This window comes from Cryptomeria japonica, chromosome 9 (genome assembly GCF_030272615.1).
Source record: "Cryptomeria japonica chromosome 9, Sugi_1.0, whole genome shotgun sequence".
Classification (NCBI taxonomy): domain Eukaryota; kingdom Viridiplantae; phylum Streptophyta; class Pinopsida; order Cupressales; family Cupressaceae; genus Cryptomeria; species Cryptomeria japonica.
This window is the reverse complement of record NC_081413.1, coordinates 592,855,458-592,882,026: the sequence shown is the minus strand read 5'-3', so window position 1 is coordinate 592,882,026 and position 26,569 is coordinate 592,855,458. Positions and strand designations below refer to the sequence as shown.

General features: G+C 37.0%; 1 protein-coding gene across 1 annotated transcript; it reads left to right on the top strand.

Annotated features, from left to right (window-relative positions):
- Window positions 1-22,992: 22,992 nt before the first annotated feature.
- On the top strand, window positions 22,993-24,082 carry LOC131030140 (phosphopantothenoylcysteine decarboxylase subunit VHS3). The gene is made up of 2 exons (XM_057960827.2): window positions 22,993-23,342; window positions 23,495-24,082. Exons 1-2 carry the CDS (start codon window positions 23,283-23,285, stop codon window positions 23,849-23,851), a joined length of 417 nt encoding a protein of 138 aa, XP_057816810.2. The 5' UTR covers window positions 22,993-23,282; the 3' UTR covers window positions 23,852-24,082.
- Window positions 24,083-26,569: the final 2,487 nt, after the last annotated feature.

Genomic DNA, 26,569 nt, shown 5'->3' with positions numbered 1-26,569 from the left:
AGAGAATCATCGTCTTTTGTCAACTTACATCCGGTCACCATGCTACAAGCTAGGGTTGCCATTGCACCAAAAGATCGACTTGTCAATGCCCGATACAACCACTAGATGTATAGAATCCACATGAGGCTGTTAAACCATGTCGCGAATCCCCACGAGGGATGCTAACCCACTGCCAACAATCTCACTCATCACGACCTATGCGGTTCGAACCTATGACCAAGCTCAGATACCACTTGTTACAAGATAGGGTTATCATTGCACCAAAAGATCAACCTGTCAATGCCCGATACAACCACTAGACTTATAGAATCCACAAGAGGTTGTTAATGTTAGAGTAAATTAATTAATTAACTTTACTCTCCTCTTAAGATTTCTCTTTATGCATACATTAGTCATTTAATAATTAATATTAATTATTAAATGCTCTCACCTTAGGGTTAGGTTTTCCTTTCGGTGTTGATCTCCTTTATAAGGATTGATCTCTTGTATTATTGTCATATTCTTGATTCATTTTTCTTTGATAATAAATCTTTTCACTTTGTCAGAGCCAAAACCCTTGTATTCGTTCTCTCTCTTTCTCTGTGAAAAGTTTCTTGCATGCAGGTTTCTTTGGGTTCTGTGGATTTGTATTTCTCAAATCCTACATGGTATCATAGCCATATCTGTTGCAGCTTGTTCAGACTTTTGAAAGATTTTGAGATCTAGGTTTTGGTTGCATCAGATCTGTGTTTGTCTTCTGTTTTTTATTTTGGAATAGGGGGTATTTTTTTTCGGTGCCCTTTGAGCCCAAACGGACCTCACTGTTGAGCTCGTAACGCTCCAAAACCCCTATTTTCATATAAAATTCATCCGATTTGGACACAGTTGCTCCAGAAGGCAAAAAAAATTTGCCCCAAGGCCGTACAGCCCCAGGGCACGCAGCCCGAGGCAGAAAAATAAAAAAAAATCACAATTTTTTTTTTAAAAAACAACATTTTTTTGAAAAATCGGGCGCAGCCAGCTTTGAGCCCCGCGTCGCCGGTGTGCAGCCCGATAGCCACTGCCCGGCCATCGCCGCCAGCTGTTTCCACTAGCCGCGGCCAGGCAGCCACCGCCGTGCCGCCGCCGAAGCCCGCCGCCCCCGAGCCACCGTGTACCTCCCACTCTCCGCCGAAACCAGTGGTGCCACCCCTGCATCAGCTCCTGGTCGCCCAGAAGACCAGGGGCCTATTTTTTTAAGCCCTTGAGGGCTCTAAGGGCCCATTTGGGCCTTTTTGGAGCTGTTTTACAAAATCGGGCATAAATCGGGAGTCCGATCTCCGTTTTTCGAAAACAAATAGGCATTGGAAAACTGACTTCGAGCCCATTCTAATGGTGCAATAATTTTTTCATATTTCTCCAGTTTGATTGCATTTTTTTGCAGTCAAAGTTCGATGAGCCTTTTTGCACTCCGAAGGGCATAACTTGCTCGTTTTTGCTCCGTTTTTCGAAAGCGAATAGGTGTCGGAAAGGTGGTTCTGTGCTCTTTCTAGATCTATAGTCTATTTCATTAGTAAATTTTTCAGGTGCTCAAAATTTTGTCTCAACCAGTTACTGCTTTCTATCATTTTCTGGCTTTCAGTTTGTACTAGGGATTAGTTTTTTGCATTGTGGGGGGGTGTTTTTTCTTGCTTTCTATTATTTACATCAGAAAACCAGAATATACAAACACCAAAACAAAACAACCAAACCCCTTCTGCATCTTCTGTCTAGTTCTGAAAGACCATTTAATAATAATTAAAAAAATTCAGAGCAACTGAGGCACAGTTCACAGGATGGCCGACAGACCTATTGAATCTCTCACACTGCATAATTACCACACTTGGAAGGGTCGCATGATGACTCTTCTCCAGTCTTGAGGGTTATGGTCCTGTTTGGATGAGGTTCAGCCTTAGTTGACATGTCCTTTTGAGGTTATGCAGCACATGAACAATATGGATTAGGCTATGGGATTGATGGCTTTACACATTTCCGACAGTCTCCAGTTTCATCTTGAGAGTTGTCTCACTCCTCGAGCCATTTGGACTAAAAGTTTGATGGACTTTTTGGTACTGTCAACGAGTTCAGAGCTTTGCAGCTTGAGGCAGAGTTAACTTCCTTGGTACCTGATTCATTTCCCTCTATTAAGGACTTTCGGATGAAGTTCAAACAACAACGATCTATCTTGCAGGGTTGTGGTAAGACTAAGACTGATACAGAGTGCATTTTCCTGATCCTCTCCAAGCTTCGGGGTCCATTTCATATCTTCTCTTCGACCTTCTATTCCACCATGGATGCCTTGGGTGCTCGACATGTCATGCCTTCTTTTGAGGTCTTTTGTGATCGTCTGACTCGTGAGCAAGCTAAGCTTAAGCAGTTGGATTCACTTTCAGGTTCACAGAACCAAGCATTGGTAGCCCAGTCCTCCAAAGAAAAACAGAAGCAGAAACTGAAACCTAAGAAAGATTCAGAGGCTAGTGAGAATCCCTCCAAGCCACCACCTAAGTTTGATTCAAAACCTCAGTCCAATTCTAAACAGGGCAAATCTTCAAAGTCTGGTGAGTCTTCCTCCAAGACTAAGAAGAAATCTGGTGATCCTTGCAGTTTTTGTGGCAAGGAAGGACATCCTATTTCCCAATGTTGGAAACGTTTAGAGGCTTTGGAGGAAGCCATGCAATAGCATAATATCAATGCTCCTCAACCTCCTTCACAACCCACAGGGAAAGGTCATGCTCTTTATGCACGAGCAATGTCCTCCGCATCCACTTGAATTCTAGATTCTGGTGCCTCTCACCATATGACACACACAGAGGATTTGGTCACCGCTCTTGCCCCTATAGGCACTAGACATATTGCAGTTGGTGACTCAGTACAACTTTCCGTTCAGGGTTCCGGTACTGTTTCATTGGATGGTGGTTGTCTACAGGATGTACTTTTGGTTCCTGACATTTTGACAAACCTTCTATCCGTTTATCAGATTTGCCACTCTGGCTCTGGTAAGACAGTTGAGTTCTCACCTCATGATGTGGTTATTCGAGATCTTCATGATCCTGACTTGGTTGTGGCTACTGGGAGTGTGGATTCTGCATCTCACTTATATAGTTTTGATGGCTTTGAGAGTTTAGACACTGTTGGTTCCTCTCTTATAGCACATGTAGATTCAGTGAGCGGGCTTTGGCATGAGCGTTTTGGCCATGTCAATTACAGATATCTACAGCAGATGAGTACACAGGCACTTGTGATTGGGCTTCCACATATTTCTTGTACGGATGGTGTATGTCGTGGTTGTGTTCTTGGCAAACATCATTGAGATCCTTTTCCTAAGGGTCGAGCCTCTCGTGCTAGGGTAGCCCTAGAGTTGGTACACAGTGATCTTATGTCCTTTCTGACTCCTTCCTTTTCAGGGGCTCGTTATGTGCTCACTTTTATTGATAACTTCTCTAGACGTACATGGGTGTACTTTCTTAAGTACAAGTCGGATGTCTTTGACTCCTTCAGGATTTTTAAGACATTTGTGGAGAAGTAATCTGGACTTTCTATCAGGAGGATACACACAGATAATGGGGGGGAGTATGTTAATCAGGCTTTCAGAGATTTTTGCACTGAGCATGGTTTACAACATCAATTTACAGTTCCTTACACCCCTCAGCAGAATGGTGTTGCTGAGAGAAAGAACAGAACCTTACGGGAGATGGCAAATTGTATGATACAGTCACGAGCTATGAGTTCTTCATTTTGGGCTGAGGTAGTCAATTGTGCCAATTATATTCAGAATCAGATGCCTCATAAGGCATTGCAACATATGACTCCTGAGGAGGCTTGGACCCATGTCAAGCCTGATGTTTCTACATTCCGAGTTTTGGGTAGTGAGGCTTGGGAATTTATTCCTGATGCTCAGTGGAATGCCATGGAGAGGAAGAGCCAACCACTCATATTTGTTGGCTACTATGAGGATGTTAAGGCATACAGGTTGTTTGATCCTAATTCCAGAGAGGTCCTGTTTCGACGGGATGTCCAGTTTGATGAGCGCTATCCTCCGATGGATTCTCCATCACCAGCTTCTCCTTCATTGCCTACTCCTTCCTCTTCATCTCTTGAGGATTACTTATCTCTTGAGGATGATATAGATGATGATCCACCATCTCCACCACCACCAGTTGCTACGTCTTTGCCGAGGTGGGCCCGTGACACTGTTGATGCAGCTAGTTCTTTGGCAGGTGATCCTTCAGATACTCGTCGCACTCGTGCTCAGACATCTGGTTCTAGTATTTTAAGTCATGCCATTTCAGATGATCCTCAAAAGTTTTCAGAGGCGATAGGACACTTTAAGTGGGATAGGGCCATGGATGAGGAGTATTCTTCTTTGATGAAGAATCATACTTGGGATCTTTGTCCTCTTCCTAAGGGAAGAAAGTTGGTTCGGTGCAAGTGGGTGTATCGTACCAAGTATGCTGCAGATGGTTCTATTAATAAGTATAAGGCTCGTCTTGTTGCGAAGGGGTTTTCTCAAGTAGAGGGTATTGACTACTCTAAGACCTTTGCTCCTGTTGCCAAGATGAATTCTATACGCCTGGTACTTTCACTTGCAGCTTCACAGGGATGGACAGTGTTTCAGATGGATGTGAAGAGTGCCTTCTTGCATGGAGACCTACATGAGGAGATCTATATGGAGCAGCCTCAGGGATTTGTGCAGGACACTTCTTTGGTTTGCAGACTTTGCCATTCATTGTATGGTCTCAAACAAGTCCCCAGGGCTTGGTATGAGAAGATGGACTCTTTCCTGCTTTCCTCTCACTTCACACGCTGTCATTCCGATCACACAGTGTATATTCAGCATCATGAGGGTGATCTTTTGATTCTTGTGCTATATGTAGATGATCTCATCCTTACAGGTAGCTCATCCTCCATGATTCAGAGTGTTCAAAAAGCTTTGATGGAGCAGTTTGAGATGACAAATCTTGGTCTCTTGCACTTCTTTCTGGGTCTACAGGTTATTCAGTCTTCGGATGGGATTTCCATATTTCAGGAGAAGTATGCTCTTGATATGCTTCAATGATTTGGCATGCTTGATTGCAAGTCTGCCCCCAGTCCATTTCAGTCAGGTGTTGTTTTGTCTTCCACTTGCTCTACTCCTTCAGTAGACCCCACTTTATATAGGCAGTTGGTTGGCAGTTTATTGTACCTGACACATTCTCGTCCTGATCTTTCCTTTGCAGTTGGCCTTGTCTCTCGGTTCTCCCATGATCCTCATGAGAGTCATTGGCAAGCAGCCAAACGTATTTTGAGGTACATTTGGGGCACCACTCATTATGGCATTCACTACACTTTAGGATCCCCTCACATCATTGGCTTCACTGACTCCGATTGGGCTAGTGATGTCAATGATCGAAAGTCTACTTCTGGCTTTGTTTTTTGCTTTAGTTTTGGTCCTATCACATGGTCTTGCAAGAAGCAATCTGCTATTGTATTATCATCTACAGAGGCTGAGTACCGTGCAGCAGTGTTAGCCAGTCAGGAGGTTTTATGGCTTCGGCAGTTGATGACAGAGTTTGGGTTTCCTCCAGATTGTCCCACTCTTCTTTGGTGTGACAATCAGAGTGCCATTCACATTTCTCGCAACCCAGTGGAGCATCAACAGACAAAGCATATTGAAATCCACATGCACTTCATCAGGCAGTTGATTCAGGATGGTTCTCTCATCTTGGAGTACATTCCTACAGAGGAGCAGGTTGCAGACATCTTCACTAAACCTTTGGCATCTCCGCGCTATCTTCAGTTGCGCTCCATGCTTGGGGTGAAGGAAGTTGTCCTTGGGGGGTCTCAGTGAGGCCTTCCTTCCTTCCTTCATGTTTTCTTTTTAGCATGTTTCTATATCTTTTTTTGGAGAGGAGTTTTTTCCCACTGGGTTTTCTCCTTTACTCCGCTTTATAGAGATTTTCTTGTATTCAGGTACCTGATCAGGCCTTGTTGCTGGGACCCTCTTTTGCATTGTAGTTCCTTTACTTTCTTCTGCATTGTTTGTAGCTGCATTGTAGCTCATCTTAAGGGGGGGTGTTAGAGTAAAGTAATTAATTAACTTTACTCTCATCTTAAGATTTCTCTTTATGCATACATTAGTCATTTAATAATTAATATTTAATTATTAAATGCTCTCACCTTAGGGTTAGGTTTTCCTTTCGGTGTTGATCTCCTTTATAAGGATTGATCTCTTGTATTATTGTCATATTCTTGATTCATTTTTCTTTGATAATAAATCTTTTCACTTTGTCAGAGCCAAAACCCTTGTATTTGTTCTCTCTCTTTCTCTGTGACAGGTTTCTTGCATGCAGGTTTCTTTGGGTTCTGTGGATTTGTATTTCTCAAATCCTACAGTTAAACCATGTTGTGAATCCTCATGAGGGACGTTTGCCCACTGCCAACACACAATAGGTGTACCAACAGATTTAGAGTCCTCAAAACCAAATTTCTTCAACAATTCTCTTACATACTTAGACTGAGATATGAAAATACCTTTATTCAATTGAGTAATTTGCAATCCCAGAAAGAATTTCATTTCACCAATCATAAACATCTCAAATTCATTTTGCATCTCTTCAGCAAATTTCTTACATAAGTCATTTCCTCCAAAGATAATGTCATCAACAAAAACTTCAACAACCAAAATGTTATGCTGATTAATCTTGCAATAAAAATTACTATCAGCAATACCTTTTATTGAATCCAAGCTTCATCAAATACTTATCCAATTTAGCATACCAGGCTCTAGGGGCTTTCTTTAATCCATACAATGCTTTCTTCAATCGGTAAACCATGTTCTTTTTATCTATCAGCTGAAATCCATATAGTTGCTCAATGTAGACTTCTTCTTCCAACTCACTATTAAGAAAGGTTATTTTGGCATCCATCTGATAAACCTTGAAATCATTATGAGCAACATAGGCAAAAAATAATCTAACAAATTCAATTATAAGTACCGGAGAAAAAAATTACTCATAATCAATTATTTCCGTCTATGAATAACCCTTTCGAATAACTTCATCCTATTCATTCAACTTATTTCAGAATACCCATTTAATTCCACTTACATTTTTATCCTTGGGTCTAGGAACAAGAATCCATGTATCATTTTTCTCAATATGATTCAATTCTTCTTCCATATCTTAAATCCAATTTTCATCTTTACATGTTTCATCTACATTTTTAGGCTTAGGCTTAGAAATCAAACAAATTTCTTCAACAAGTCTTCTCCTAGTCATCACACCTTTATTCTTATCACCCATAATCTATTTTTGTGAATGATTCAACCTCACATACCTGGGAGTTTTAGGATTTTCTTGAATTTCAAGTTTTTGAACTCTTTCTTCTGTGTTAGCATTTGCACCTTCATTCTCAGGTTTTTCCAGAGCAATCTAAACTTGACTTAGGTTTTGTTCTTGCTTTCCTTTATCTGAACTAGCACCCTGATCATCATAATCATATCTGCAAGATCTAATCTATCTCACATTACCTTCATCAATCTTCACATTAGCACTTTCATCAATTTTCCTCAATCTTTTATTATAACATCAGTAGGCCTTACTTTTAGTAGAGTAACCAGGAAAGATTCCTTCATCACATGTAGCATCAAACTTTCCAAGATCTTCATCTCTTTTGATATAGCATTTACTACCAAAAATTCTAAAATATCTAATAGTAGGAGCATGACCAAACCATAACTCATAAGGAGTCTTACCAGTATCACCTTTGACATTTACCCAGTTAAGAGTGTATGTTGTAGTATGTTGTCCTTGATTTCGGCATGGCCAAAACCGTGAGGTAACCCTACGAAACTTGTACATTTCGTAGCCTACGTCCTCCAAGGTCAGTCGACTTCCCTCATAATTCGTGTTGATTTGCATCTTTATTTTTGTCATTTTCATGTTTTTGGCCTTCAACTTTTATTTCATCTTTTGTCTGCATTTCGGGTTTTAAAATTCAAAATGCAGCATTTCTTGTGTTTTCCTGCACATCAGGTTTTAAAACCCAAAGTGCAGTTTTGGTCTGCCAAGTAATGCAGTTTGGGTTTTAAAACTCGACATGTTGGTCTGTCTTTATGTGCAAGTTGGGAAATTTTTCCCAACCTACAGGTCTGCCTTTATGTGTAGGTCAGGGAATTTTTCCTGACCTGCAAGTCTGCCTATGTGCAGGTAAGGGAATTTTTCTCGACTTGCAAGTTTGCTTATGTGCTTGCAACCTAGGTTTTTCCCAATTGCATATTGGGTTTTAAAACCTGACCTGCAACCTTGACCTACCCAAGTGAAAATTGGGTTTTAAAACCTGATCTGCTGATTTTTCTGTCTTTTTATCTAAGGGTAATTTTGATCTTTCAGGCATCTTTCTGGATCTTTGAAGCTGGTGATATGATGGTGAATGTCGATTTTCATGATGAAAATGTTGCAAATTTTGGCGGATAACTGATCTTTCTCCAAGTAAATCCAGAGGCAAGAAAATAAAGAACAAAGTGTTCTCATTGACACCATCTTTTCATGTAGTTGCATTTTTAGATGCTGCAAGTTTGCTCGCAGCCGCATATTTTCTTTATGTTGTAGTTATAGTCAAGTGGGTTTGTGCAGTTGAATTAGTCAACTGTGCCCACCTTTTTCTCAATCTCTTTTCCTATATAAGGAGGACCCTCATTTGTAAATATTTATCTTTTATTATGCTAAGCAAGATTGCCGAATTTTTGCCTCAACTAAGACTTTGAGCTTTTGTTGTGAAGATTCAATCAAGCAAATAAAGAAAGCAGTTCTATTTGATCTCAAACTTTGTGTTGTGTCAAAGATTGTTTATATGAGTTGATGTTCCTATTGTTACTACTTATCAAATTGCCATTAGTTTTATATTCAAAGTCATACTATATATTCTAGTCGGTTAGCACTACTGAATCATATAGTCGGTATACACACAGAGAAGTCGGTATGCACAGTCTAGTCGGTTATAGAAGAAAGCAGTCACAGAACACAGTATACACCGAGCCGTCTATCGAGTATCTTTTTGAGACTACTGAGCAGTAAAGGTGACACATCGAGTTGATATTCATCGAGTGAAACATGTTACCAGATACATTGAACCTGGACATGCATATGAAAACGTGTTACAAGATCAAGGCACATCTAACCGTTATTACATTGGAAATTGCACCAGAAGATTGTGTATGATTACAAGGACAATATAACCAATGAAATATTTTGTTTAGTTATTCATTCGAGGAATCTTGTTTGTAAGATCAAAGCAATGAATTGCATCACCATTTTAAGAGATCTATTTATACAACATGAGTTAAGAACAAGGAGTGTGCATATATGTATGAAGGAAGACTGTTACAGAGACACAAAGGTCACCAAGAAGGTTTTCAGAGAACAGTCAAAGAACAGAGTAAACAGAAGGGTTTACCAAGTTACTATATGGGTTACCGAGGTATGCTTTAAGCTAGGTAATCTTATTCTGAGCACATAGAATCTGCTATAACATTTCAGATGTAAAGTTGCAGATATTTGTAGTGATTTTATTGTAATATTGTGAAGTTGAAAGAGAAACCTTTAACAGGGTAAAAGACTCTAACCAAGTCTATAAATTGTAAAGCCTCTAACCAGGTGCAACATTCAGAATAAATGTTGTGAAATCCTTTAACAAGGTAGATCTAACAGATCTTGTTACTCCTAATAGGGTAAGCTATCAGAAATAGCTAAACATGTAGCTCTAATAGAACATCTTTATTATTGCAGTAGTGAAGTTGTGGGTGCCATCCCCACCGTAGTTTTTCTCTCTAACCAAGAGTTTCTGCGTAACCAAAATATGTGTTATGGAGTGAATCATGTATGATTGTTATTTATTTGTTTTAACTTTATTTTATGTTACTGCACTATTCGGTTTATGCATAACAGTAAAGTTATTATTCAAGAAAAGTTTTGAAGTACTGATTCACCCCTCCCCTCTCAGTACATTAGCTTTCCATATTGGGCCTAACAATTGGTATCAGAGCTTGAATCTTGGAAAAGGGTTTAACTACCTAAAGAGAAATATCTTATCAATGGAAGGCTATAAACAATCTCGGAGGATTGTGTATCTGCAAGAAGAGCTGGATCATGCAAAACAAGTGATTGCAGACATGCAAAGGCAAATGCAAAAATCACTGAAAGTAAGAAGAAGATTATCTGATGACTTGCAGGATTCTCAAGAGTTAGTGGAACAAATTGAGACATCATCTAAGAACAGTATATCTAAAGAAACTAAAGAAATGATTGGAGTATTAAAAGAAAAGAACAAAGCATTGGCTGATCAACTAAAAGCAATGAAAAGAGAACATGAACATTTCAGTACACAGATGACTGAAAATCTAGATGCATGGAGGACAGCTGAGGATAAAGCAAGAGATCTACAAAGAGAGAAATAAGAACTTGAAGTCTTGGTATCTGATAAGAATGATGAAATCATAAGGTTGAATGGGATTCAACAAAATATGACAGATCAACTAGGCTATGCACATCATGAAGCAATTCTAAATAATGATGAGAATCAAGCATTGAAACTTGAAGTATCAAGGTTGATTGATGAACTTGAAACAGAGAAGAAATCTAAAGAAACATTGAAGAAGAGTTATGAAACATCAAAGATGTTGGATGAGCAACTGAATACAAGAAGACCCAACAAAGATGCAGGACTCGGTTACAAAGGAAAAGACTCTACCGAGAAAGGAATTCATACTACCGAGAGAGGAGAATCATCAAAACAAGCTGGAACCAGGAATAAAATCAAAAGGAAGAAGCCTATTTGCTACTACTATGGAAATCAACATATGCCAGATCAAAAAAGGTAAGCAACCGAATATCACGAAGTCAAATGAGTATTGTTACAAGTGCAATAAATATGGTCACACATCTAATCAATGTAGGACAAAGTCTGTTAACAACCATCAGAAGGCAAAATTTAAAGGGTTTTGTAAAAACTGCAATAAATATGGACATAGTACTGAGAAGTGTTGGTTTAAGCAAAAGAATCACATGTGGTCTGCACACTGAGCAAACACTAGTGGTTACCGAACCCACACAAATCCTTACCAACAATATGCAACAGTACCCTGGGATTACAATACAAGGATATGGTGCGAATGTTGTGGGAGATATGGACATATAAGTGCCAACTGTTTTATAAGATTTGGAATGAACAACCGAAGATCATGGAGAAATCCTGGTATGGCATGTTTTCATTGTCACAAAGTTGGACATTTAGCTGGAGATTGCAAAGATCAACCTAGAGGAGACACTGAGGAGATAAAAGAAAAATTCAAGATGATTTGGAAAAAGAAGGAAATCATGTCAGATGAAGAAAGCACCTTAACTACTAAGTTAGGTGCACCTATTCCAAATTAATCAGCAAAGGTATGAAGGGACTGCATTCTCTAAAGGTTAAATCATAACACTTCCTATTCTATTATGTACAAAATTCAAAACCTGGATAGTTAAGATGCATTAGTAAGTTTGAAATTCTATCAAAAGTACTTTACAGAAAACCTGTCAAGTCGATAAACAAGGAAATTTGGTTACTCGGTTAAAATGAAAGAAAAGAGAGTAAATCGGTTAAAGGTAAACCGAGTGCATTTAATGTTTTGACCTAACTTGCACGGAGCCTGATAAGGTATTTTGTGTACTTAAAGGTATTTTCGTGGTCATTTTCATTCACCAAAGTTTTCAAGAGAGCAGAGCAGAGCGAATCAAGGCGATCAAACTTCATTCAAAGCGAATCCAAGGTATTTACATCAAATCTCATCACTGTTAAGCTGGTTTTCCAATCTTGTCAAATTGCTATTATCTACCGAGTGCGAATCGTCTGTCGTTTGTAAACCGTCAAACCCTAAGGATGGTTTGCTAAGTTTTATTTGGAATTTGCAAATGGCACCTAAGATCCAAGATCCCGTAGTTGTCAAGAATGTGGAGAAGCCATCTCTGAAATACACCTTGACTCCTAAAGTCGCCTTTGAACCGGATGACAAAACTGCCTTTTCACTCATCCCAGAATGAGTCTTGTTAGTCGAAGATGTTAGATTCTTCACCAAATGCCATGTTGAAGAACTCAGTCATGTTGAGATTAGTGACACATATGATGAGCTATGTACTGATGGCAAAATGGATAGCAAGTACGAGCATATCAAAATCAAGGGATTAATTGAAGCCCTAGCCTATCCCCGTGTATCCAAACCCCAGTGGGTTAAGTTTGTTTTAAGTAGAGTTCATGATGATTTTATGTGGCTAGAAGAGCAACCATTCAAAATCACTAAGGAAATCATTCATGTGATCACCGGATATCCTATCTATGACCATGCACGAGCACAAAAAATGATATCACAGAAGGAGTTAATCAGTTTAACTGGAGTAGAATCTGATTACTGAAGACTGAAACTGAATAATGTCACTGATGCAGAACTTAAATTTGCAATTAGAGTAATTGGTTACTGTTTCTTCCAATCAGCAAGGGAAAACAATGTACCCTGTGCAGCAGTTGACTTAGCCTACAAAGTAGTGAAAAAGGGAATGAAAGTAGATTTATGTGAAGTGTTATTGAAGAAATTGTTTGAGAACCTTAACACAATAAGGAAGCCGAAAAAGAACAACTCGGCAAATACACTGAAGTTTGATTTACTTCTTGTATGCATGTTTTTCTACTTTGAGAAGTTCTTTCCCTCAGTCGGTAAAGTAGTTTGGGAGCTACACCGACCTATCACCCATCAAATTAATGACTTTATCAAGAAATTGGGAGATAATTTTAATGATATCATGGATGACTACTTCAACAAATTTCAAGAAAAGATGCACAACAAGTACCAAATTCCACCACAGCTGGTAGAAAAATATAAGGATAATATATGTTTTGAGGTAGACACTGATTACTGCTATGTGAATACTGTAGAACCTAGGACTCAATCTTTGTCACCAATGGGTTATGAGATTGACTATGATATTACTCAACAACAAATTGATGCATATCTTACACTGCTGAGGCATGCTACTGAACTAAGATATGGAACTTATGGAGAAGTTAAAGAAAAGGTGAAAATGAGCATTGTAGTACCTAAAGCTACAAGAAAGGCTACAAAGATGATAAAGGTTTTTCTGAGAAATTCGGAGAAGAATCCTCCTCTACACCTATCAAAGGCACTCTTGCCATTACCAAAGAGGAATCTGAAGCTCAAGAGGCAACAATAACATTAAGTACCGAGTTGCCTAAGGGAAAAGTTTTGAAAAGAAAGAAACTGGACACTACAAAGGCCCTACTGACTCCACCAACAAAGAGACCCAACACTAGAGCATCAATTGCATCACCAAGTAAGAAACAAAAGAGTGTTACTATTCCCAAGGTAACCAAAACCTACAAGAAATCTACTCGGAGACTCATTATGACAGAAGAGTCTAGTGATACAGAATCAGAAGATGCCAACAAATTTCAGATTGTAAAAAGCAAGAAGGTAAATATTCATAGTGTTAAAAACTTTTGTGCCAATCTTAAAGAATATGGTGGATTTGCAGGATTTAGATATGTCAAGTATGAGACTAGGAATAATGATGAGAAGCGACAAATTGAAGAAGCTGTCATTTGCACACTTCTAAAGTTTCGGCTAGCTCAATTAGAACTAGTAAAGTCACTTCCGAGTGAATTGTACTTACATATTGATAACAAATGGAAATATGCAATGGACTCAGAGAAACAAATTAGAGAATGAAGTCTAGTCCATCTATTTTTTGATATGTCTATAGTAGAAATAAAGGAGCATTTGACAACCTACAATTCTAAATTTCTTGTCAAACAAAGAGCCTTAAAATTGATGAATGGGCTATACATTGATGTAGAAAATGAGACAAAAGCCAAATGGCAGGAGATCTTCAAAATAAAAGATGTCAGTGAACAATCTCGAGTTGAAATTGTTGATGTCACCGAGCAAGATCCTCATGTCACCAAGCAAGGTCCTGATGCTACCAAGCAAGACCCGGCTGACACTATTCAAATTGATGAAGATGTCATGGATGCAGAAGCACCAGAGCAGGAAATGATAGAAGGCACTACCTATGCAAAACTTGTATCTAGTGAATCTATGATAGTACAAGTTCAGCCTTATCCACCGATCAAACGACCTGTCTCTACCGAAGCTCCTAAAGATACAACACAAGGCATCGAAGGTCACAAGTCTAAAGCAACAGAAGGTACAACTAAAGATCAGACCTCTCAAGCACCGTCAAGCACTGAAAATGTTACAACTGAGACCCCCAATACCAAGACACCCAAGGACACCACAATGGCTACAAGAACCAACCAAAGTGTTGCCTCTACCAAGCAACCTACTGAGGGTCAGCAAGCCTCACAAGCAATTGTCTTGGTACAACCAACCAAAGGTAAAGAGAAGAAAGTGAAAAAGCGTAGTTTTAAAGTTGATTTAACTAAACCGATAGTGTTGCCCAATGTGGATATTTCAAAATTAAAGGGGCAAGCACTTACTGATTTCGGTGAACTATGCAAAGCAAAGGTCGAACAAGAAAAACAAATGGCCATTCAAAAGAAGAATAAAGTACTACAGAAGGTGAAGACACTGCTAACAGAAATGTTACCATCAGCGACAGTGTCAACCGATGCAGCCATCCACATTCAATTGGATGAACTCCTTAATCAAATAGAAACATCTGGAGTTGATGCATCTGAGTACCTGAGCAGGCTAAAAGAAAAATAGCTTACTGCAAAAATGATTGAAGAGGTACAAAAAGCTCTCACTATAGGAAAAGTCAAGCTTGTCAAGTTCATTGTTGTGTTGTCCCCTCAACTCAAGCATATTCTTTATTTATTTCAGAAACTTTGTACATTTTCCTTATTTATTAAAGATATCAAGAATAAAACTGATGCAATTGAGAAAGAGATCACCGATCTCTTAACCAAGTTGACCACAGAGCCTAATTCAGTTCAGAACTTTTATACCAAGCTTCAATAGCTCATGGCTCAATAGTTAGAACTCAAAAATGAAGAGCATAAGATCAGGCTGGACATAATGACCCTCCAGACATTATTCCTTCCTCATCTCTCACCAGTTCAAGAACAGATCAACCGAGCTACACGCCTATCAACTACACAAGAGGGAAGCACTCTTGATGGCTTAATATCACTATTGGCTGATATTCAAGTACAAAATTCTTTAATGGAAAGTGTAAAGGATGCACTCTCAGTCGCACTCACCGACGCCCGGAAGAAGTATAAATCTATTTTTGATCAATTACCGCCCCCGGCTGGAAATTACGTTTTTGATGTTTGTCAAAAAAGGGGAGTAATACTACATAAGGGGAGTAATATACTATATTTCAGGAGTGATACAGTTTTGATAATAAAGTTTTGAGTATTGTATAAAGGGGAGTATACCAAGCAGAGTATATAGAGTATGCAGAGCAAGCAGAGAGCACACAAGCACATAACCAAGCATACAAAATCAGAGTTATGTACAGTATAATGATAAAGGGGAGTATATCTAAATATACTATTTCATTGACTATTGTATATATTGTCAAATGTAGTCATTTTGCAAGTATATAGATTTTTGAGTTATGACTTTGAAAGTAGTTTTTGTCAAACATCTCAACTAATGTCAAAAGGGGAGATTGCTACTACTTATCAAATTGCCATTAGTTTTATATTCAAAGTCATACTATATATTCTAGTCGGTTAGCACTACCGAATCATACAGTCGGTATACACACAGAGAAGTCGGTATGCACAGTCTAGTCGGTTATAGAAGAAAGCAGTTATAGAACACAGTATACACCGAGCCATCTACCGAGTATCTTTTTGAGACTATCGAGCAGTAAAGATGACACACCGAGTTGATATTCACCAAGTGAAACGTGTTACCAGATACATTGAACCTGGACATGCATATGAAAACATGTTACAAGATCAAGGCACATCTAACCGTTATTACATTGGAAACTGCACCAGAAGATTATGTATGATTACAAGGACAATCTAACCAATGAAATATTTTGTTTAGTTATTCATTCGAGGAATCTTGTTTGTAAGATCGAAGCAATGAATTGGATCACCGTTTTAAGAGATCTATTTATACAACATGAGTTAAGAACAAGGATTGGATCACTGTTTTAAGAGATCTATTTATACAACATGAGTTAAGAACAAGGAGTGTGCATGTATGTATGAAGGAAGACTATTACAGAGACACAAAGGTCACCAAGAAGGTTTTCAGAGAACAGTCAAAGAATAGAGTAAACAAAAGGGTTTACCGAGTTACTATATGGGTTACCGAGGTATGCTTTAAGCTAGGTAATCTTATTCTGAGCACATAGAATCTGCTATAACATTTCAGATGTAAAGTTGCAGATATTTGTAATGATTTTATTGTAATATTGTGAAGTTGAAAGAGAAACCTTTAATAGGGTAAAAGACTCTAACCAAGTATGTAAATTGTAAAGCCTCTAACCAGGTGCAACATTCAGAATAAATGTTGTGAAATCCTTTAACAAGGTAGATCTAATAGATCTTGTTACTCCTAACAGGGTAAGCTATCATAAATAGCTAAACATGTAGCTCTAACCAAGCATCTTTATTATTGCATAGTGAAGTTGTGGGTGCCATCCCAGCCGCAGTTTTTCTCTCTAACCAAGAGTTTATGCGTAACCAAAATATATGTGTTATGGAGTGAATCATGTATGATTGTTATCTATTTGTTTTAACTTTATTTTATGTTACTGCACTATTTGGTTTATGCATAATAGTAAAGTTATTATTCAAGAAAAGTTTTGAAGTACCGATTCACCCCTCCCCTCTCAGTACATTAGCTTTCCATATTGGGCCTAACACCTATGTTCGTTGATTATATATGTTCTTTAATTCCTTGATATTGGTGATATTGTTATGTGAGTAAGAGAGCTCTCTAATTGTGGAAATAGACTTTGTGCTCCTTGCATATTTGGGAAATTTCCTGATGTTAAGTGACTAGTGGTAGGCTTTGTATTTCTGCTATTACTTGTAGTTTTAAGGATTGGGAAAGTACACTTGAAGATTTTGAGCTGCAAGATGGATTTCTTACCATTTGTGATAATTAGTTTAAGTTAGTGTTACATTCAAGAAAGACTTTGTGCTTCTTGATTGTAAGTTTTGGTATAGTTTGTTGGATTAATTTGTTCATTTCTTTAAGTATCAAAAGTGATAGAGAATTGTAACAAAGTGGAGGGAGAATACACAGACTCTGAAAAAAGAGAGTTATATGCCCGAAACTTACCCACGGATTTTAGTTTCTTGTTAATTAGAGAAGAAATTTCAAAGAGAACCTCCCCTTGATGAGAGGAGAGATTAATTTATCAACATAGCTTTGTGTGAATCTTATATTTTGTCATTGGTATGCTAGTGAAAAAATATTCACCCAACACAGTACTCATAGTTTCTCTCCAAAACACATGCATAACATTTCCTTCAATCATCATGGTTCTAGCAGCTTCTAGAACTGTTTTATTCTTTCTTTCCACAATGCCATTTTGTCGTGCCATCCTAGGAGTAGATAAATGTCTCTTAACTCCATGCTCTTCACAATATGTATGAAACTCACTAGAAGTGAATTCTCCACCTCTATCATATCTCAGACACTTCAACTTCAATCTAGTCTCAATTTCAACTCTAGCTTAAAAAATCTTGAACTTTTCCAACGCTTTAGACTTCTCTCTTAAGAAGGTAACCCACATCATTCTTGAATAATAATCAATCAACAACATGAAATATATGTCACCCTGCAAGCTCCTTACTCTAGAAGGACCACATAGATCAGTATGTACAAGATCCAACAATCCATTATAATTATATTATTTTCTCTTATAAGTAACTCTTGTCTTCTTCCTTAGTTGACATTCCTTACATACTGGATTAGAAGGCTTTATTAACTTTGGTAGATCTCTCACTGCTTGAGTAGAACTTATCTTAACCATGCAATCAAAATTTACATGACACATCCTTTTATGCCATAACCAACTTTCATCAATCTGAGCAATCAAACAACTTTTACCACTAGCATTCAAGTAAAATATATTACCTTTAGTCTTTTTCCCTGATGCAATCTCAGTTATGGAGCTACTCAAGATCTCACATTTGTCATTCTTGAATTTCAAGTCATATCCCTTATCAACCATTTGACCAACACTCAAAAGATTATGCTTTAAACCTTCAACATACAACACATCATCAGTATTGTGCTTACCATCAAGAGAAATAGAACCTCTACCACAGATTACACAAGCTTTGTTATCACCAAATCTTGCTATATCACTATCATTCTTTTTAAAGTTTACAAATTTACTCTTATCACCTGTCATATGATGAGAGAAACCACTATCAATTACCCATTCATGTTTCTCCCCAACTTTAGTAGCTAAAGCTTTCTCCTCATTATTGCAGCTTGTAGAATCTATAGTTACATGATCATCTTCCTTGATAGCAATGAACACAAATTCATCTCCTGAATTTCCCTTATCTGACTCATCATCTGTTACACCTTCATTAGTAGCATAATAACACTTCTTTTGATATTTAGGCTTATATGGCTTAAATGACTTCTTAGGATTTCTATCTCTTTTCGGACACCTTGATGCAAAATGTCCTATCTTATTACATGCAAAGACTGTAAGAGGTAACTTTATTTCTTACTTACCAACAACTTTAGGAAATTTTATGCCAATAAGTGCTTCAAGCTCCTCAAGCTCTCTTTCTTCATCTTCCATCTCTTCCATCTATTTCTCATATCTAGATACTTTGTAGAACTTTCTCCCGGATCATATCTCTGCTTCCCATAAATAATAGCTTTGAATGCAGATCTAGTCTTAGGAAGTGAGTCCAAACTCACTCAGCTCAAAAGAAGAAAGCTTACCAATAACCATGTCTATTGTCACAGTCTGGATCTCATCAATAGTAACAACTTTATGTTTGTAAGTAGAAGGCAATGATCTCAACACTATTCTTCTAAAACTCCACCAACACATTTGATTCCACACACAAGCTCATTCACTTTCTGCATAAAAGAAGTAATGTTCTCATCTTCACTCATTTTCAAGTTCTCTTCAAGCTCTACAACTTATCAATCTTCACATGACTATCACCTTCATACAAGGTCTTCAATTTTATCCAGATTTCATGAGCAGTCTCTAAGTCCATCAAATTAGTCATCTCAAAATATGACAAGACACTCAACAATGCTTCCTTAGCTCTAATATTGTATCATGCTTCCTTTATCCCATCTGGAGTAGTAGGATCATTCTAAGGAACATCATATACATTCTTAGTAATCTTCCAATACTCTTTCTCCAATGCATCTCAAATGACATTGCATCTGACCTTTCCAGAGAGTGTAGTTCGTTTCATCAAATCTTGGACTATCCTTCTTGAAAGCAAAGGCTGCCATCTCGGATCTCCTCAAGCAACCAAGCTTCTTTCGAAAGATCTAGTTCTGATACCAATTGTTAGCAACAATGCAAAAAACTGAGGAGGGGAGGGGGGGGTGAATCAATTTGCACAAAAAATTTCTACACCTTAAACCACAAATCATATTTGATAATTAATAGTTAAAGCATGAAACAACACCACATCAATAACACACATAACACAAAGATTTTGACGTGGACAACCTAATAAAGGAAAAAACCACAATGGGAACCTACCCATAATGAGATAATACCCTGTTAGGAGTAAATGTAAATATTACAATGGGTAATGCACATGCATTCAGGCACACTGCCTAGAGCTCACTACTCAAAATAAGAAATATAGAAAGGTTAGAACCTTTAGGGAAGGCTCATTACCTTACAGGAAGTCTCACTAACTTACAAAATTATTTGGATCTTGATTACATGAACTATGAAAATAACATCTCAATATGCCTAAGTACAATTCCAGTTAAGCTCACAGACTCCTCTGCAACACACTCCTTTGCATAACTTCGCTCAACTTCCTTGCTATTGAATGATTGATACAATATTTGCACATAACACTATCTCTCTTAATGATTATTACATTCATTTATACAAGTCATCAACCTATATTACAAGGTCGGCTAAACCCTCAATACAAATAATAGAATAATAACCTTACACGTTGCAATGATAAATGCAGACCAAAACGATTTTGGCTAAGACATAGTTTAGACCCAAATCAATACCACAAACACGCAACACCTCCAACAATTATGCCTCGATCATTCACAACACGATACAACTACCAAGAATGTCACATAACACGAAGGACATCACTAGACAAAGAAAATCTTCAATAACGTGCACAATAATCAATCTAGACCACCAATAGTCATAAAAAATGATCTAGAAATATTCACAAGCAACATGAATTGCACCACAACAAACACAACAACTTGGATCACTAGAATCATCACCATCTCTCTATCGGAGCTCAAGAAAATCAACATAACTGATTGTCAACTTAAAAGATTCACTTGTGGATTTCCAAATCATGAACCAATCGAACTGAGGACACACATCAACGTCCATAATACATCCCATACATTCGCAACTAAAGATATAGCAATTCCAGACCTCAAACCAGAATACTGAATAACATGAACAATTGAATAACATCCTCAATATTGGATTACATAACTTGATCAAAACATCATGCGAACCTCTGCAAATGGGAATGAACCATCTATAAACAACATACCAGAAACCCTATAATCTGCAAAATCTCATTTGCAAAACAAACTCATCTAACCAAACTGCAACACTGGAATACAGAAGAATATGTTGACATCAATGACAACACATTAATCGATATCCAACAGTTCATTCAAATGTATCACTAAAAACAAAATACCCTAAAATACTTCACAAAAAGTCCATTCATTCTCAAACATTTCCCTTGGGTAGTAAAATCTAAATCCTTGTCAAATTCATGGGTGATTTAACTTCTTGCGACACCTCACAATACCTTATTATTTTATCGTAAACTTGTCTTCTAGTGATATAAGTAGAGTGCTTCTATAACTTTAAAGCAACTTAATAGAAGGTAGCTAAATCTATATTTAAAAAATTGTAAATAGTGGCCAAGGTTCTAAGTGGACCCCTTCAATCCTCATTGCCACCTATTGTGTTGAAAAATTCTCCAATTGAAAATGTTTAAACGTAATTAGATGTTGATGTCATATAAACATACATCACAACATTGATTGAATTCTTCATAGAAAATCTATTCTAGTGGGTGTTTTGAAATTGTGTTGGCCTTCGAAAAAGAAAAGAGACTTGTTAAAGTAATACTTAGAGTATAAAAACCAATTACTTTTAGTCCATAACTAATCTATGTAAAGATAACATTACGTACTATCATGATTTTATGAATATGTTCAATGCACCTCTCCAACAAATAAATGATGCTTGAACTTTATATGTTGCATATTGACAAATTTAAAAGAAATGATTAAAAAATAGTACTTTCTTATTAACCAATCACATATATTGATTTATTTTAACAAAGTAAACATTTGATTTATAATATAAATATATTAATTTGTTAACCAAAAAGTTTCAAAAAAATAAATCAAGTAATTTATTACTAAAGATTAAACTTTTTGATTTCTTATTGCAAAACTTAGATAAAATGCATCACAAGAATACTCAATATTGCCAATTCATTTTTGATAGCTTTAAGTGCTTGTACATTGTTAGTATAAGAGTTTTTGGAGCCATTTTAAAGTAGTTCATTCAATTGTATCACTAACAATAAATTACCTTAAAATACGTAGTGAAAAGTCCATTCATTCTCAAAATTTTCCCTTAGGTAGGAAAATCCAAATTCTTGTCAAATTCATGGGTGATAACTTTTTGCAATGCCTCACAATACCTTATATTTTATCATAGATATGTCTTATAGTAATATAATTAGAATGCTTTCATAACTTCAAAGCAAAATAATAGAAGCTAGTTTTAATCTATATTTAAAAAAATGTAAATAGTGACCAAAGTGCTAAGTGGGTCCTTTCAATCCTCATTGTCACCTATGGTTTTGATTTTTTTTCCAATTATAAATGTTTAAACGTGATTAGTTGTTGTCCTCATCCAAATACATCCCAAGATTGATTAAATTCTTCATAAAGAAACTATTCTAGATGGTATTTTAAAATTGTGTTGACCTTTGAAAAAAAGAAAAAAAGACTTGTTACAGTTATAAATATAGTACAAAAACCAATTACTTATAATCCATAACTAATGTATGTTAAGATAACATTAGTTACTATCACGATTTAATGAATATGTTCAATGCACCTCTCCAACAAACAAGCGGCGTTTGGACTTTATATATTGCACATTGACTAATTTAAAAGCAATGATTAAAAATTAGTACTTTCTTGTTAACCAATCACATATATTGATTTCATTTTAACAAAGTAAACACTTGATTTAAAATATAAATATGCTCATTTGTTAAACAAAACGTTTCAAAAAACTAATTAAGTAATTTATTATTGAAGATTAAACTTTTTGATTTCTTATTGTAAAATTTAGATGAAATGTGTCACAAGAACAATCGATATTGCTAATCCATCTACCTATTTATTATCACATAATCATTCAAACATGTTGCAATCATAGACTGGTTGCTAATTGATATGACATTTGTTAATATCACAAACTAGATGACACTTGTTAATAAATAAATGCTTCTCACATGGGCGTAATTGTACATCCTATAAAATCACTTAGTATGGTGCAAAAACATTAATACACATAAAAATTTATGAATTAAATTCAAAAAGACTTCAAATGATCTAGATGAACTGTGAAAAACAAACTCACACCTTATAGCCCCTAGACTTAATTTTTACTAGTAAAAATATCCTTGCCCTATTTTAGTTGTACAAATCAGTTGAGGATTGCATTGAATATCTAGTATGATCTATAAGATGCCTTGTACGTGTACTGCAGCAAATCATAAGAGATCGGGAAGAAAAGTAATTGTACCTTAAACACTTTGCGTGGATGGTCCGTTAATCTAGCGCAGAGCATGACCTAATGCAGCCTAATTTAGATTGATCTATTTGTATAAAAAATCTCCTAATCCACCTAATATCCAGTATTAAATTCTACTCTCCGTTCTACTTGACAAAGGGAAGGAACCGTAGGCGATGGGTTAGCTTTTATGTGGGTGAAAGAGAAAGAAATTAGGAAGAAGAGAGACAGACTAGTCAAGGCAGAAAAGCCAAAGCTTATCCTTCCGCCATGGCTGCAGCAGCAGCAGTTGCAGACAACTGCAATACATTACATATGGCTTGTTCCTCGGTAAGTGAGGCTCATGGCAATGTACCCACTTTCTGAAAACTCTTCAAAATTTGATCTTTTCTGGATTTCTGAGTTCAAAATGTGATTTTGTTTCTGGGTTTCTTGTTTGATTGGATTGGCTGGTTTTTGTGTCATGTGGGTCTGTTTTGCAGGAACCTGTGACTGCAACAGAAGGTGAAGGTGGGAAGCCTGTTAATGGCGAACACCAGAATGGGAAGGAGAACCAGGAGAAACTTGTCGGCAAAGAAGACGGAGCAGAACAAGGGAAGGAGGACGAGGCTAACGTTGGAGCTGACGGTGAAAGTTACGGCGCAGGCGGTGGAGATGAGGAAGGTGAGGAAGAGGAGGATGATGATGATGACGGTGCCGTGCCTGACGGAGATGAAGAAGATGACGACGATGACGACGGCGAGGAGGATGATGAAGATGAAGAGGATGATGAAGATGAGGAGGAGGATGAAGATGATGAGGCTCCTCCTCAACCTGCAGCAAAGAAGTTGAAGAAATGAGAAAATTTGGTTCATAACTGAGGTTTGGTTTGAATTTTGTTAGGTTTAGAGTAGGCTAGAGATCTTCACTTTAGGCACCTAATAATGGTGGAGGTGGCATTTCAGAGCTTTAATGTCTCTGCTCTCTGTTCGTTAATGTTGTTATTTTTTGGCTCCTGGGAGTCAGAGATGAGAAAATTGTAAAAGACCACATTTTAACTGACCGTAATTTAAACCCATCTCTTTTTTTTAGGGTTTTCTTCTCTGATTCATGGGTTTAAAGAAATGGCTTTTGTGTAGCATTTATAGAATGACTTCTTTGTACCAGTAATGTGTCATATGTTGGCTTCCTGTAGATTGACATTAAGAATGGTACTGTTTTTCTCAGTTCTGGTTAAGTTGCTTTTCTGTTTTGTAACTTTCTGAGTCGTTGACTGCCATTACTGTGGCACAAGAATTCCTGATGTTTGTCAATATTTAGTTTTATGAGCAGTATGCCTTTTTTTTTTTTGTTACTGGTAAATTTTTTGAGTCAATGGTTCTTCAGCCTTCTCCCTGGGCTTAAATTGCTCTTCAGCATGAGCATAAAGCCCAGAACTCACTGTGGGGCTTGAATTCAAGTGGCCGTTGTGACAATGCCACTCAAATACCAACACTGTGCCATCAACGTTAACAGCATGTTTTTTCATATTTGAGTACTTTTTTCAGTTACCCATTTTTGTAGGACTGTTTCTTTTTTATAAGAAATGATTAATAGGTTGGCATGAGTTTTCCACAATGCATATAGTAAAATAATAAGATTGTTTTTATTAAGATTGTTTTTAGATACATTCTGTGTATATATATTTCCAGTTCTTATAGTAAAATATACATATATGTTTCTTTTATGATTCACATCACAGTAAATATGACTGCCCAAAACAAATATTAAGTTTGGTTTTGAATTCACTGTATGTATTTTTCTTTGAATTCACTGTATGTATTCACTTGTTGAATAGAATTGTTTAACTGAGAATGTCAGTTACAGATTTCTTTTCATTACGACTAAGAATCAGAGAAAAATTTGTGATCTGGGTTTTGGAAGGAATGTTTATGTTAGAGCTCTTCCTCAAATTCGGTTAATTATAGAACATGAGGAGTTACTTTTTCTGAAAAGAGTTTTCAAGATAATGTTTATTTTCAGAATGAGATGTCCGAACAGCCTGCATATTAATGGTGTAACTGTCTTCAGAAGTATTGTGGAAAATTTAAATAAATGTTTGCTCATGCATGGATTACCCCTTGAAAAGCTCTTACTTTTGTATTAATCATTAGTTCCCATCACCACGGTTGGCAAGAATTTAATGGGCATTTGTTGTGGGTCTGTAACATTTCATTTATTTGCTTGCCCAGCGACTTGTTGTTCCTTTGTTATTTATTCCATTGCGTATTTATGGCTTTTCTGTAATGAGCTTACTTATGAAAACCAGTTATGTACTCCCTCCCTTATGCCAGTTATGTACCCAGTTATGATCTAACTGAGGGTTTGAACCAAGGTCTTTTCCCTCTCCATCACTCAACCTAGCCCAACCAAACCTGGAAACCCTAAACTCTATCTACTTGGGAATTATTCCCCAGAATACTACAAGTTTGCAGGCAACCTGATCTTGGTTAAGCAATCTTTTTAGGCAGAGAAGACCATAGACAGACATATAGATAGAACTTTTAATGGCCACAATACTAAAAATAGTTTAGGGACAAGTCAATCTTCTGTATTTCAGTCCGTATCCTATTTAGACCATATGATAAGCAACCTCACCTTCTCAATTGTCTCCATACTGAAAAAACCGCCCCAAAAAAACAGCTAATTCCCCATCGTCCTCACATTCTGTTGTACCTTATCCATCACCATCCTTACAATTGTGCAAGACCCATCATGATCCAGAGCACAATGTCTTCCCACTCATTGGTCATATCAACTCACTTTCTGCTTTAACCCATCAATGAGAATCCCTACACTTGAGCAAGACCCATAATTACCCAGTACACAAATACACTTTTACTCCTGGTCATATGGCTCAAATCTCTGGTGTACCTAGTACTCCTATCATAAATCTATTACTTTGGCCGGAGGTCACGCGATCGAACCACAAGAAGACTGTTGAAATTCAGGCCTAGGTAGGTAGGCCATAATGGATTGGCCTTAAAATCATGTCAATGTCGTGCCCACGATTTCTTGACCGTTTCGCCAGCTTCAAAATGATTCTTCACGTGTTATTCGAGACGCGGAATCATTTGTGAATATTCTTTGAAAAAGTCGTCGAAATGGATATGTTGTGGAATATTCAAAATATCGTGGACAAGAATAGGCACACGTATATTATATACGTCGGCCAGGATAACGTATATATTATTATATTGTTTTATTTTAGGTGGGTTTATTTTGAGGGGACCATGGTATTTATACCTTCAAGGTTCATTTAAATTTTTTATTTAAATAATAAGTATTTGATATGTGTGGTGATGATTATTTCTTGGTACCTTAAGATAGTGAGATCTAGACAATCAAATGTGAAATTAATGTAATTATTATGGATTGTGGGTACTCATTCTTTTTTTGTCTTTATGTTGTACTTGGATTTTGTGTAGAAGGTTTTGAATTCAATTTTTTTGCCTTATGAAGAACCATCAATTGTTAAAGGGTAATATTTGATATAAGAAATCAAAGTAGAGCCTTTGAATTTGAGCCTTATGAAGAAC

Coding starts and splice junctions, on each gene's coding strand:
- LOC131030140 (XM_057960827.2), top strand. CDS start 23,283: ATGGCTGCAGCAGCAGCAGTTGCAGACAACTGCAATACATTACATATG. Junction 23,343..23,494: donor TACATATGGCTTGTTCCTCG/GTAAGTGAGGCT, acceptor TCTGTTTTGCAG/GAACCTGTGACTGCAACAGA.